At 50.5% G+C, this 13,752-nt stretch overlaps 1 protein-coding gene across 3 annotated transcripts in view; it reads right to left on the bottom strand.

The window, feature by feature from the left end:
• The window catches only part of PPIL2 (peptidylprolyl isomerase like 2), a 31,182-nt gene extending 18,575 nt beyond the window's left edge, over positions 1 to 12,607 (bottom strand). For all 3 annotated transcript variants that reach the window (XM_019437397.2, XM_053902330.1, XM_053902329.1), the window contains exons 1-6: positions 12,449 to 12,607; positions 9,433 to 9,482; positions 8,600 to 8,645; positions 6,393 to 6,455; positions 4,760 to 4,811; positions 745 to 796 (exon numbers count right to left, since the gene is read on the bottom strand). In XM_019437397.2, coding sequence (XP_019292942.1) covers positions 745 to 796; positions 4,760 to 4,811; positions 6,393 to 6,455; positions 8,600 to 8,645; positions 9,433 to 9,482; positions 12,449 to 12,480 — 295 coding nt within the window. In that variant the 5' untranslated portion in view covers positions 12,481 to 12,607. The remainder of the gene's footprint in view (positions 1 to 744; positions 797 to 4,759; positions 4,812 to 6,392; positions 6,456 to 8,599; positions 8,646 to 9,432; positions 9,483 to 12,448) is intronic.
• Between the last annotated feature and the right edge of the window lie 1,145 nt (positions 12,608 to 13,752).

Here is a 13,752-nt window from a genome sequence, read left to right as displayed (position 1 = left end):
TGCCTGGCGAATCCATCACACTGCCCATACCTACTGCCCTGGGCCTCAGTCTGAGCAGCTTCTGGTCCCAGTGATGAGCAGACCAGCGCCTCATCCAGACAGGGTCCATGCCCACAGGACCCAACTATACACACAAAGGCCACCAACAACCCTCACAGCCCCGCTGCCCTTGCGGGAAGAAATATCCCACCCACCCCCAGCTTTAAACAACTTGGAACTTTAAGGAAAAATTATACATCTTTTTTTTTTCAATTGGGGTAAAGTACATATAAACCTTTGCTACTTTAATCATTTTATAATTTTAAGTAACCTCTACTGCCAACATGGGGCTTAAACTCAAGAGTCATGTTGTCCATTGACTGAGCCAGCCAGATGCCCCTACATCTTTGAAAAATTAAGTGCCTGGGATGGGGTGCCTGGGTGGCTCAGTCAGTTAAGCACCTGACTCTTGATTTCAGCTCAAGTCATGATCTCATGATTCAGGAGACTGAGCCTCGGGTCGGGCTCTGTGCCAATATGATGGGGTCTGCTTAGGATTTCTCTCCCTCTCTCCCTCTCTCTGCCTCTCCCTCACTCGCACATGCTCTGTCTCTCTCTCAAAAATAAATAAACATAAAAAAGAAAAAAAACCATGTCTGGCTTGATCAGAAAGGAATGATGGATTCTGCAGAGATCTTGGTGAGAGACAGGGGCTATGGGGTCTGTGGGCCAATTTTTGAATTGGGTGTCAAAGGGATCACTCACCTTCGTTGTTCTTTGCAAAGTTCAGCTTGATCAGGGACCTCCCATCCAGCTTCTGGAAGGAAAATAATTAATAATTAGTAATAATGAATAAGTGGCTGATGTGAAGAAATGCTGAGGCTATGAGGCTAGGTGAAGCAGAGACTGGAGGTCTCTGACCAAGCAAGCCTTTACAGCTACAGGCAAGAGGAAAAGCCACACAGGTGCTGATCCAAGGCCCCCAGGACACAGAAGTAACCTGGACAAGATGGGCTGTACAACCCAGGCTCTAAGTGGGCAAACTGAACTGCTCACAGGGGCGGACCCCCAGCTACAGGTGGAGGCTGAGTGTGGAGGTTTGTTTTATACTTCTCAAATGTTCAGACATTTTTATTGTGAGCACTGATTACTTCTGAAGCTAAAAAATGTGTGTATTTCTTCTTCTGGGTGGTGGATACATAGATGGGCATCTACAATTCTGCTGTATGACTATTTAAAACAGAATATTAAAAAGTGGGGGGAAAGGAATCAATATACCCAAATGCTGAGTGATTGTGATGGATCCTCTATTTTCCAAAGTTCCTGCACTGTCTGCAGTTTATCTCTTCTGTGGGAAACTTTACAATAAAACAAAGTCCAGGCAGCCAGAGGAAAAATGCTGCCCCAGTGTGGGAGGGCTGGGTTGGAGGCAGTGAAGGGGGCTGTGGAGACCCCAGAAGGGGAGGCAAGGCTGTGCACCTAGGAGCACCTGAGGGCCCACAACCTGGCAGCCTCTGACCACTCTGGTGCGGGCCCAACCCTGACTACCTAACACACAGAGAAAACGCTGGGTGGGCATCCCTGGGCCAGGCCCCCATGTCCTCACCCTCCTGAGTGGCCAGGCCACATGCAAAGCCTTGTGAGGCCACTGCCTGCTGGCCAGCCCACCCTTGTTCCTCCACGGCTGGTTTCATTCCTTCCTTTGCCACTCAATGGCCCTTCTCACCAGTGCAGGTGAGCATTAGACTCTACGACAGACAACAGGGTCCCTGCTCTGAGGTTGCTCCCATCAGAAAGCCCTCCTCCTTCAGGCCCAGGCACATGACCCAACCCAGAGAGACCCCATATACAACTCCTGGCGGGAGGCCAAGCCCAGGACATCTACATGTTTTGGGGGTCCTGACAAGCACCTGAGAAGCAAAATGTCCACAGTAACCATATCCACTGGGAAGGAGACAGAGGACATATGGACAAGAAAACATGAGAGGGGTCAGGGGCAGAGTGGGGCCTAAAAGACACCATTGACACCACAAAGCACAGACCCTCAGCAGCAGAGGAGCCCCAACATCAGATGCTCCACTGAGGCAGAAGTGACCTTCATGTCAGGGAAGGCAATGTACCCCAAACACAAGCCAATCGCACGGGGCACAGGCAGGCAGCACAGACCCCATAGGAAGCCCCTGGAAGCCCACAGTGGCTCCCAGCAGACAGCCTCACAGAAAAACACTGCCAGTCACACTTTCAAATGACAACAAATGAGGAAGGACACAGCAGACACCTGAAAGAGAGCACTCTCCTTAGGGAGGCCAGACCACCAGCAGCACCTCAACCACCTGAGAGAAAAGTCCACAGGCTCTGGGCGGCCGGGCCCAGAACATGCACCACTGGTCTAGCCCTGTCTCATCCAAGGGCAGGGGAGCCACTCACCTGATCCAAGGGGCCTAAAGCACCCTACACCCTGTCACAAGTGCCAGAGGAGCCCAGATAGCACAGAAGGGCCTCCAGAAAACAGGTAATAAGACCTCGGCTAAGTAAAGAACCAGTGACATTTCACTTGTCCCAGGCTGCCAACCAGGACACTGTTCACATCGCTCACCCTCTCACTACCTCGCCCTCAAGCCTCACAGCAGCCAGGTCCTCCTGGGCCTCCCTGACGATGGCCTCCACTCTCCATGTTCTCAAGGGTCTCTGTCACAGAACTAGTTGGGCCACACCCAGCTTACTATCTTCTCAGTCAGGTCAAGACCTCATCCCAGCAGACAGGGTTCCAACCCCAGCCCCCTGGGCCAGCTCTCCACTCCACCGTGCCAGAACCCACCCTGCCCACCTCGTCCTCACACTCCTCCTTCTTGAACAGTCCATATTTCATCAGGTTGACCTCTTAGCCTCAAACACCTCCCTTGGACACCCTGGAGTTGACTTGTCCTCTAAAGTCCCACAGAAGTCCCCACCCTCCCTGCTGGCCCCCCTCATTCCCCCCTCCACTCCAACTGCCCACCCTCACTCCATGCTCCCAGCTCCCTCCTGCTGCCCTGCCCATGGCTCTGCTTCTGAGGGATCCACCTTCCTGCCAAAGCTGCACTGGCCCGGAGTGCCAAGCACAGGCTGGATCACCCGGTTCCACCTGTTGTCCATGGCACAGAATGTGCTAACTGACCCAGTCCTCTCAAAACGTGGCTGCACTTGAAGATTTCTACTGAGCTCTCCCCCTGCCCTGGGGACACACAGACCCTGATGTGATGGCCCAGCAAGTCCCACAGGCCCACCCTTCACAGCCATCTTGGGTCCAGCCTCTTTGTGCCACCTCCCCCGCCTTACCCTGGTCCAAACTCACACACCACCTCTTACACAGACACAAGTGCACAGCCCCCTCCCTGGCTGCTTTCCCACCTTCCACCCTTGACTACACATAGTCCTGTTTCCCACAGGGCAGCCAAAGTGAGCCTTTAGAACACAGGCAGGATCACAACACGCTTGGGCTTGAAACCCTGCCCAGCTTCCAGCACCACCCCCCAGAACAAACTCACGCTCCTCCCACGGCCTCCAAGCCTCCCCCCACCGCCCATGTGCCTCTATCTGCCACCATTTCCCCATCCCCCTCCGTCTCTAGGTCTCAGCTTCAATGGCGCTGCGCTGCTCCAGACGTTCCCCAAGCCCCCCACCCCCAGCCTGCCTGTCGGTGAATACCTCTGCCTCCACAGCTCACGGCTCACTGGCCCTGCACACAGCACAGGCTACCACCACGCTGAATAAATGGATGCAACTGAAGAAATGAAGAAATGGGCCTGGGCTGCAGTGTGAGGGAAAGAGAGAGACCTCTCAGAAGAAAAGGGACCAACAGAATGTGTAAAATATAGGAACACCACAGGTTTGTGATGGAGGTGTGCAGTGGGGGGGCAAAAGAGGAGAATAAGCTGGAACTTGGCTCTGGGAACCTCTTCCTGAGCGACACAGAATTCGTGTCATTGGACCTATATACACGACATATAAATACCTGCTTAACCTAACTCATGATAAAAATACAAATTAAGGGGCACCTGGCTGGCTCCGTCAGTAGAGTCTGAAACCCGTGATCTTAGGGTTGTGGGTTCGAAGCCCATGCTGGGTGTAGAGATTACATAAAAATAAAATCTTAAGAAAAAAAAAAAGTTAAAAAGTGTTTTCACCCCGAGGCAACAAAAATTTTTTAAAAAATTGATGATATCCATGGTTGTTGAGGGTATGAAGAAACAGGCGTTTGCAACTTCTCTGGAGGACAATTTGCCAGTGGCTACCCAAACTGAAAATACTCCCACCCTGTGACCCAGCCGTCCTGGAAGGACACTCCCACATGTGCCCAAAGAAACATGCACAAGGGTAGTCCCTATCTGCTGTTAGTAACAGCAGGGGACTTCAGATGTGCTTCAGCAGCACATGTCCTCCCTACAGGAGGACGCATGCAGCCACCACAGAACGCAGCAGGGCTCTATGCACCCATGTTCAGGTCTTCAACACACTGCAGGGGTGGGGGAAGGGGGAGAGCAAGTACAGAGGAGTTCGCGCCTGTGATTACAACCATGGCCCAAGGAAAGAAGATGTACATTTATGCATATGCGTGTGCACGTCGGGAACATTTCTGGAAAGGAACAATGTGGGGAAGGGGGAGGAGGACAGTCCTGCTCACCATGCCTCGTGAACAGTCCTCTACTGCGCTTGCATGTACATGAAAGCCACAGAACAAAAGGTCAGACAAGAGGATAGCATTCACTGGCATCACTTAAACTCCTGCCCGGCCACCTACCTCTCCATTGCTGGGGTTGGTCCCATACTTCTTAAGCCAAGGGACGATGTTACTGAAGGGAAGAGAAGACACAGTGTCAGTAAGGCAGTCAGGTGCAGGCTGGTGAGGAGGTCACAGCTTAGGAGGGCTGCGTCCAGGTGAGGGCTATGAACAGGCTTTGCTCTACTTCACTTCTGCTAGCAGAAGCCAAGAAGAGGAGCATCCAGCCTTGACCAAGGAAGCAAGGGAGTGTTTCTGGTTTCAACACATGTCTAGGGTTTTTATTGTGGTTACATACAAACAACATAAACAAGCAAAAAAAAGACATATATAAATGCTGATACGTCTGTGCAATGAGGTGCTGAGCCAGCATCAAAAATTATACTTCCAGGGGCACCTGGGTGGCTCAGTCGGTTAAGCTTCTGACTTGGGCTCAGGTCATGATATCACAGCTCGTGAGTTCGAGCCTGCTTCAATTCTGTGTCTCCCTCACTCTCTGCCCCTCCCCCGCTTGTCCTCTGTCTCTTTCTTAAAAATAAAAATAACAACACAAAAGTGTACTTCCAGAGAACTCTGAATGACACAACTGAGTGAAAAATGGATTCAGAACGATCCTTGCAGTATTACCTCAACCATGTTGCCATAAATAACCTCACAGAAAAAGAGGAATATAAGTACCGACAATGGTTATCCTTGACAGTGTGATTACGGTAAGTTTTTCCTTTTACCGTCAAGTATTTTCCACATTTTCTAAAAGACTAAAACACAGGAAAGTTTTAGAAGCTGGTTTATGTTGGAACATAAGACCTTAAGCATCATGTTCTCATGGTTCATGAGTTTGAGCCCCGCATCTGGGTCTCTGCTGACAGCTCAGAGCCTGGAGCCTGTTTCAGATTCTATGTCTCCCTCTCTCTCTGCCCCTCCCCTGCTCGCACTCTGTCTGTCTCTGTCTCTGTCTCTGTCTCTCAAAAATTAAACATTGGGGTGCCTGAGTGGCTCAGTCAGCTAAACATCCAACTTTGGCTCAGGTCATGATCTCAGGGTTGGTGGGTTCGAGCCCCACATCAGGCTCTGTGCCGAAAGCTCAGAGCCTGGAGCCTGCTTCAGATTCTGAGTGTCCCTCTCTCTCTGCCCCTCCCCTGCTGGCGCGCTTTCAATCTCTGTCTCTCTCTCTCTCAAAAAATAAATAAACATTAAAAAAAAAAAAAAGACTAAGCAACATGCTTCAAAATACAGCACTGGGAAAGTATGTACCTAAATTATGGCTCTACTTTCATAAAGTGGAAAGTACTCAGTTTGTTAACATTCCAAAACAGGATAGGTAGGCCAATTAGAACACTAGCGCCCCCCCCACCCCCCACCACAATGTGTGTAGAGAGGTCAATGCCACCCCAGGCAGGGACAGCAGCATCTGCCAGCAAGGTTGCCTGCCCAGGGGTCACAGCAGCACTGCTGTCTCATCCCTAAGGCCCTGGAAGTCCCTCCTGGGTCCCCAAGAGGCCCACTCAGGTCCCGAGGTTGCCAAGACTTCAGTATGGCCTGGCGTAGCATGGCCTGAAGCCACAAACCCTCCAGCTGGTCCCATACCCCCTTGCTGAGTGGGTGTCAACAACCTCACCCCTTTTGTTAGCTCAAAAGTCGAGGGCAAACTCACAGCAAGTCAAAGACGACTCCTTCGGGGGTGCAGACTGGGTAGACGAAGGGCTGCAGAGAGAGACTAAGAAAGGACAGAGTCACTCCAAGTCATACAGTGATTCCCGTGACTTCTCCCTTTGCTCCTCCCTCCTTCCCTCATTCCTGCAACAATACCAGTGCTCCTCTGCCAGCCGGGGCTGGGTGCCAGTACAGAGGTGACCCTACAGCCCTGACCCTCAGAAGCTCCCCACACAAACCAATAAATACAAGGCAAGGGTCCCTGGGATGACAAAAGCCTGGTTCTCCCCACACTCTCTACTGTGTCATATAACACACACGTGATCACATTCAAGCCCCAAAGAGGCTGGGGGTTTGGGTTTGGGACTCCCCAAAACCTCACATAGCAGGCAGGCCATACTTTTCTACTGAAAACTAACCTCTCGCATCCCAAGAGACTCTGTGGAGCTATTGTGGTCTGGCGGTGCCCTGTCTGCTCCTGACCAGAGTGTGCACACAGTTGCCCAACATTTCCAAGGGACAGGCACGTGACTCAGGCAACAGCCGATGCCCTAGGAGCCCTGGGTAAGTTCTAATACATGGATATGGGGGTAGAGGGGTGTGCAGAGATCCAGACTGCCACAAGCCATTTGCCACCTCAGGAGGGTTGGCTTTGGAAAAGGAGAGCCCACAGATGAGGGGAGACAGTACCTGGTGAGCTTCTTTATATCAATACCCTTTTTTCTTGCATGAGGTTTCCATCACTAGCCATCAAGAGCCCTGGTTGACCTGGCTTGTTTGCACCTCAGTCACCTTAAAGTCCAGATGGCACAGGCCAGTCCTCTGGACCTGGACCGCCTGGTGGCAATGGCATCACCTCCCCAGATGCTGCCCCAGAAAGCTCCCATGGGGCAACCTCACCACCTCCCCCCTCTGGCCCAACCTACTGCTCTAACCCAGTGGTGATCCTGGTGCTGCAGGGGACTGATGAGAACACGACCCAGCACCAAAGCAAGCTCCAAACGGCAAGACACTGCACATTCATCTTCTCCCAAACGGGCCTTGAAGGGCATATTCTCAAAGCACATTTTTACCCAGAACCCAAGGTAGTTAAAAAGTAGATGAAACACAGCTTAGAGAGATCTCTTGGAGGAAGTGGAAACCAAGGACCAAAATATTTCCATAAAATCCATTCATACCCACTCTGAAGGATACCACATTCCCATGAAGCTGATGACAAAACTTGGTGGGCGTGGGGAGAAATCCAACCAATGAAGCCTGGGTCTCACTTGCTGACCCTCCCTGAGCAAGTGCTATGAGAAGGGAAAACCCCTCACTCAGCGCTACATGGGAGCCTCTCGGGGCCGACCCAGTGGCTGCATCCCTGGCCTTCCCTGCACCCTTCTCGCCCTATGGTGTCTGGCTGACCTGCCCCAATCAGGGTGCTGGGATCACTAGTAGAGCTTTGTCAGTTCTTAAGCTCATCATGCCCAATGGGACACACACACACACACACACACACACACACACACAGCATGTGTCCAGGGCAAGGATGATCACAGCTTGAGCTTGGAGAAACTCAGGCCCAAATGGACCATCGGACCTGCCCAATCCCCAAAGCCCCAATGTCTTGGGGTTCATTAATCTTAGCCCCACTTCTCCAGCAGACACACCTGTTCATACACATACCAACCACAGTGGGAAGAAGCATCTGAGTGGCTCTGCAGCTGGGTCCCTCCTCATCCTCATCAATAACCTGTGCTCACAGGGAAGGGGGAAGGGGTTCACAGTACCATGACTGTTGCTGCTGCTGTTACTGCTTAGACTATGGACCAAAAGTAAAGCATGAAAGACATGGGCCCGGAGTCAGACCACCAGGTCCAAGCCTCAATGGCATCACTTCCTGGATGTGACACATGGGTGAGGGACTTCCCACTTCTAAACATTAATCCTCTCAACTGTAAAGTAGGCTTAACAACAGAGTCTACCTACCTTGGAAGGCAAGAAAGAGGCTGGAAAAAAAAAATGCAAATACATAGACACCGAATGAGCAGAAATATTAGTTCTTATCATTGTTAGGTCATCTTCTCTCAGTTCAAGGAAGATCTAGACAGGAGAACACAGACAGAACCCACATCTGCATCCCCAAAAATCATATTCACTGTCAAAATATGTCATTAAGTAACAGAAAACAACTAGGAAGGAAAGATAAACACTCAAAACTCTTACCTGCAGTGATCAAAAGGTAAGCGACGAAAATTTGCTTGTGGGATATCTGTTTAAGATGAAAATAAAAGATGGAAAGTTTATTCTGTAAAACACTTCCATGTATGTGTTCCTACCAACAATTCAATTCCATGTTAAGAAAAAGTTCATGTGGGGGCACCTGGGTGACTCAGTCAGTTAAGCATCTGACTTCAGCTCAGGTCATGATCTCGAAGTTCATGGGTTTGAGCCCCACATTGGGCTCTGTGCTGACAGCTTGGGAGCCTGGAACCTGCTTCGAATTCTGTGTCTCCCTCTCTCTCTGCCCCTCCCCCGCTAGTGCTCTTTCTCAAAAATAAACAAATATTTAAAAAATAAATTAAATAAATAAATAAGAAAAAGTTCATGTGAATTACCTAGTGCAAAAACTGCTGTGGATTAAAAACCTTTCAATAGGTAGGACACATGGAATACATCAAGAAAGAACTTAGAGAAAAAAGGACATACTTGCTTAAGCCGCTGGGGTTGGGTTTCTCCCATAATCCTAATACCCTTGCTGTGGGGCCTGGCTTTGCTTTCCAAGAATCCTGTGCTGGTTTTACCCCGGTCAGCAATTATGAGACTATGCTCTTTTTATTTCATCCTCTTTTGTGAATCATCTGTGTTCTCAACCCATTTGTCTGCTACACTTTGTGTTCTTGTTCATTGTTAATTTTTATAGTCTCATTGTGTAGTAAAAACATCAGCCCTTAATTACAACACCCACCCCCCGCCCCGCTACACACACACACACACACACACACACACACACACACACACATCCACATCAAGGAAAACAGAAAGATTTCATGCCTTACCTGGTTTCTTGCCACCATAGAAGTGAGTGTATTCAGCACAGGTAATGTACCTAAAGAAGAGACAGAGAATCTTATTACCACCCCCCTTTATAAAGAGGACAGTCTCTAGAAGTAACTGATGATTAAATCATTTCACTCATTCAGCAAATGCTTTTTTTTTTTTTTTTTAATTTTTGAGACAGAGAGAGACAGAGCATGAATGGGGGAGGGGCAGAGAGAGAGGGAGACACAGGATCTGAAGCAGGCTCCAGGCTCTGAGCTGTCAGCACAGAGCCTGACGCGGGGCTCGAACTCACGGACCGTGAGATCGTGACCTGAGCTGAAGTCGGACGCTTAACTGACTGAGCCTTGCAGGCGCCCCAGCAAATGATTATTAAACACCTACAATGTGTGAGATGCAACACAGACATACACAAACTAGTAAGCAAATACAAACAGTCCTGCTCTGCTCTGAAGGAAATGAACAGAATTTAACAGAAGGCTTGATGATGCAAAGAGCAAGCCATGTGAAGATGTGCGGGAAGAGCTTTCTAGGCAGAGGGACCAAGCAAGCTTATCCAATATAAACGTCCTGACACAGGAAAAGCTGGTGTGTCTTCAGAAAAGGGTGAAGTCATTTAAGAAGAGTGTGCACGGGGGCATGTGGCAGCAGGTGAAGAAGGCTAGCAGTTGGATCACAAGGGGCCCCACAAGCTGTGTGATGGCTGTGGATCTACTTTAAGCGGTATGGAAAGCGGCTGGAGGGTTCTGAGTAGGGCCCTGACATGCTCTAACATAAGTCCTCAAAGCATCACTCCGGCAGCTGTGAATAGAGGGACAAGCAAGAGAGGCAATAGAAAACCAATCAGGAGGCATCTAAAAATGTCAAAGGAGGGGCGCCTGGGTGGCTCAGTCGGTTAAGCGTCCGACTTCGGCTCAGGTCACGATCTCACTGTCCGTGAGTTTGAGCCCCGCGTCGGGCTCTGTGCTGACTGCTCAGAGCCTGAAGCCTGTTTCAGATTGTCTGTCTCCCTCTCTCTGACCACCCCCCCACGTTCATGCTCTGTCTCTCTCTGTCTCAAAAATAAATAAACGTTAAAAAAAATTTTTTTTTTTTAAATAAAAAATAAAAAAATAGGGGCGCCTGGGTGGCTCAGTCGGTTAAGCGTCTGACTTCAGCTCAGGTCACAATCTCGCAGCCCGTGAGTTGGAGCCCCACATCGGGCTCTGGGCTGATGGCTCAGAGCCTGGAGTTTGCTTCCGATTCTGTGTCTCCCTCACTCTCTGCTCCTCCCCCGTTCATGCTCTGTCTCAAAAATAAATAAACATTAAAAAAAAATTTTTTTTTAATAAAAAATAAATAAAAAAATAAAAATGTCAAAGGAGATGAAATACACTCCACCTACTGAGGGGTTTGGTGGATTAGTGAGTGCCCTCCTATCCCACATTTACTTCCTGGATGAGCCACAGGATTTACTGATGAACAGGGGGAGGAGAGAGCCTCAGGAAAGAGGCACCAAGGCTAACTCCCAGACTTCTGACCTGTGTTAACTAAGTAGCAGTATGACCACTGAGATAGGGAAAATGAGGGGGCAACATATTAAATGTGAGATGTCGGGACACCTAGGTGGCTCAGTCGTTTGAGTCTCTGACTTCAGCTCAGGTCACGATCTCTCCCGGTTTGTGAGTTGGAGCCCCACATCGGGCTCTGTGCTGATAGCTCTGAGCCTGGAGCCTGCTTCAGAGTCTGTGACTCCCTCTCTCTCTGCCCCTCTCCCACTGGTGCTCTGTCTCTCTCTCTCTCTCTCTCACTGTCTTAAAAATAAATAAAAACATTAAAAAAAATTTTTTTTTAAATTCTTTTTTTAAATGTTTATTTTTGAGACAGAGAGAGACAGAGCATGAACGGGGGAGGGTCAGAGAGAGGGAGACACAGACTCCGAAACAGGCTCCAGGCTCTGAGCTGTCAGCACAGAGCCTGACGCGGGGCTCAAACTCACGGACCGTGAGATCATGACCTGAGCCGAAGTCGGCCGCCTAACCGACTGAGCCACCCAGGCGCCCCTAAAAAAATTTTTTGTAAGTAAATGTGAGATGTCTATCAAACCTCCAACTGGAGATGTCAAGTAAGCAGTTGACTACTGCAAGATGAGAGAGGGAGAATGTAAAGGGAGAAGAAACGTGGGGGACATGGACGTTTGAAATCTGAGAGAGTGGGAGAAAGACCCAGCAAAGGAGACTGAGAGAGGCTATTGAGACAGATGGAAAACAAATGGAAAAGGGCATATGGGGTCTCAGATATCAAAGAAGGGCCTCAGAGGGAGCAAGGTGGTCAACCGTGTCACACGCTATTGACAAGCCCAACAAAACGAGAACTGGGAATTGACCACTAGATTTAGCAACAGAGAAGTTACTAGGATCCTGACAGGAATAGTGCTGGGGAGAAAAGCCTGACTGGAGCGGTTTCAAGAAACAGCAGAAAACAGCAAGTAGACACAGGTCTTTGACGCCTTGTTCGGAAGAAAACAAACAAAAAAACAACCACGGTGGCAGGACAGGAGCACGGGGCAAGGCTGGTTTGTTTTAAAATGGAAGATTCCGGATGTGTGTAAGCCAATGAACGGCACACAGGAAGACCGGAGGTGCAGGAGAAAGAGGGGCTGATTAGGGGCAGAATTCGAGAGTGGAGATGGGGCGTTCCAGGGCAAAAGCGGAGAAGCGGAGGAGCGGAGGAGCGGAGGGGCGGAGGGGCGGGGGGGCGGGGGGGCGGGGGGGGGCCGGGGCTTGCACGGCGCCGACGCGATAGGAAGGCCGCGCTCAGAAGCACTGACAGTGTTAGTACCAAGAAACCCGGGAGACCTCGGCGGTCGGGGTAATTCCCCTGCCTTGGAGGAGACAAAGGCTTCCGAGACGAAACGGCATTTAAGAGTGGCTCTGGGAACCAGCTCTGAGAGAGGGAAGAGGGGCGGCGCGGACTGCGGGACAGGTGGGCACTGAGGCCGAGCGGGGCCGCGCTTCCGGCTGCGGTTCAACTTACATCTTGTCCTTCTGATGCTGCCGTTTCCCCATGGCGGCGGGAGCGGTGGCAGTGCCAGGACCAGCGAGTGAGGAAAAACGACAGCAAACGATTTAGAAGCCGACTTCTCGGCCGAGCTCCCTAACGACTTCCGGGTCCCGCAGACCCGCCCCGGAAGTGGGCGCAGGGCGTGAGTGAACAGTGGAGCCTGGTGCCAAGTGCGCATGCCCAGTCGGTGCAGCCCAGTCCTTGGACACCTGGGCAGTTTGTGGTAGGGTTTGCCTCCTGCTGGGGGCCGAGGGGCCTCGAAGCCCCACTTCCTCGGGCGAACGAAGAAGACTCTCTCTAGACCTTTTCTCCTCTCCATACCCCCGCTCAAGCCTGCCCTGGTTTGACCTGGTTTCTCAGATTTTTTAAAAAGTCCACCTTAAGTCTCACCAGCCTCTGTCTCATCTCTGCTTCCTTCCACGGCAGACGTCTCCAAACCTACGTCCACATTCGCTGTCTACCCGTTCTCCCATTCAGTCCCCACCACCTCCAGCCCACTCCTGGGAGGCTTAGGGACAAGTAGCCATTAAGCCCGAGAGTCCAAAGCCCTCACTCATCTCTCTTACGGACCCTTCCCGCGGCCAGATCACTGTTTGTGTGCCCCAGACTAAGCCCCGGGCCTCCGTCTACACCCAAGCACCTGGTGATCTTTCCCAGGCTTGTGGCTTTAAATACCACTCATATCTCTTGACTCACATCATTAAATGGCCAGCACTCCAGATTCCTGACGTCTATTTTAGGTACCATTGATCTCAAATTTAACGTGTGGTCAAAACAGAATTCTCCACCCCCCCCACCCCCCTCCCCCTCCCCCTCCGCATAGGCTCCCCTTGCCACAACTGTACCGCTATCTAGTCACCCAGAGCCAGTGGTCCTTGCCCTTTCTCATCTCATGGCTGCCTCCTTATGTTTTTCTAAGTTTCAACATAAATGTCACCTCCTCAGAGAGATCTTCCCTGACCACCCACTGCATACGTGTCCAACTCAGCTTCCTTAGGGCTTATCACAATTTATAACCCTGTTATTAATTGGATGCACTGGTTACACATACAGTCACACACACACACACACACACACACACACACAGAGGAGGATAGGATGTAAGCTCCTTAAGAGCAGGGACACCAACTGCTTGGTTTATTATCTCCAGTCCCAAGCAAGGTGTGGAGCATACACAAGGGTTCAACAAGTATCTGCTAATGTCCAGCAGTCATTAAGCATTTTGTGAGGGCTCATGTCTCACATGCAGGTTTGACTCTAAGGCTGGTGTGCAAAGC

Source organism: Panthera pardus, unplaced genomic scaffold (assembly GCF_024362965.1).
Source record: "Panthera pardus isolate Hobbes unplaced genomic scaffold, ASM2436296v1 HiC_scaffold_15, whole genome shotgun sequence".
NCBI lineage: Eukaryota > Metazoa > Chordata > Mammalia > Carnivora > Felidae > Panthera > Panthera pardus.
Note: the sequence above shows the minus strand (reverse complement) of the source record. Positions and strands in the feature narration are given on the sequence as shown.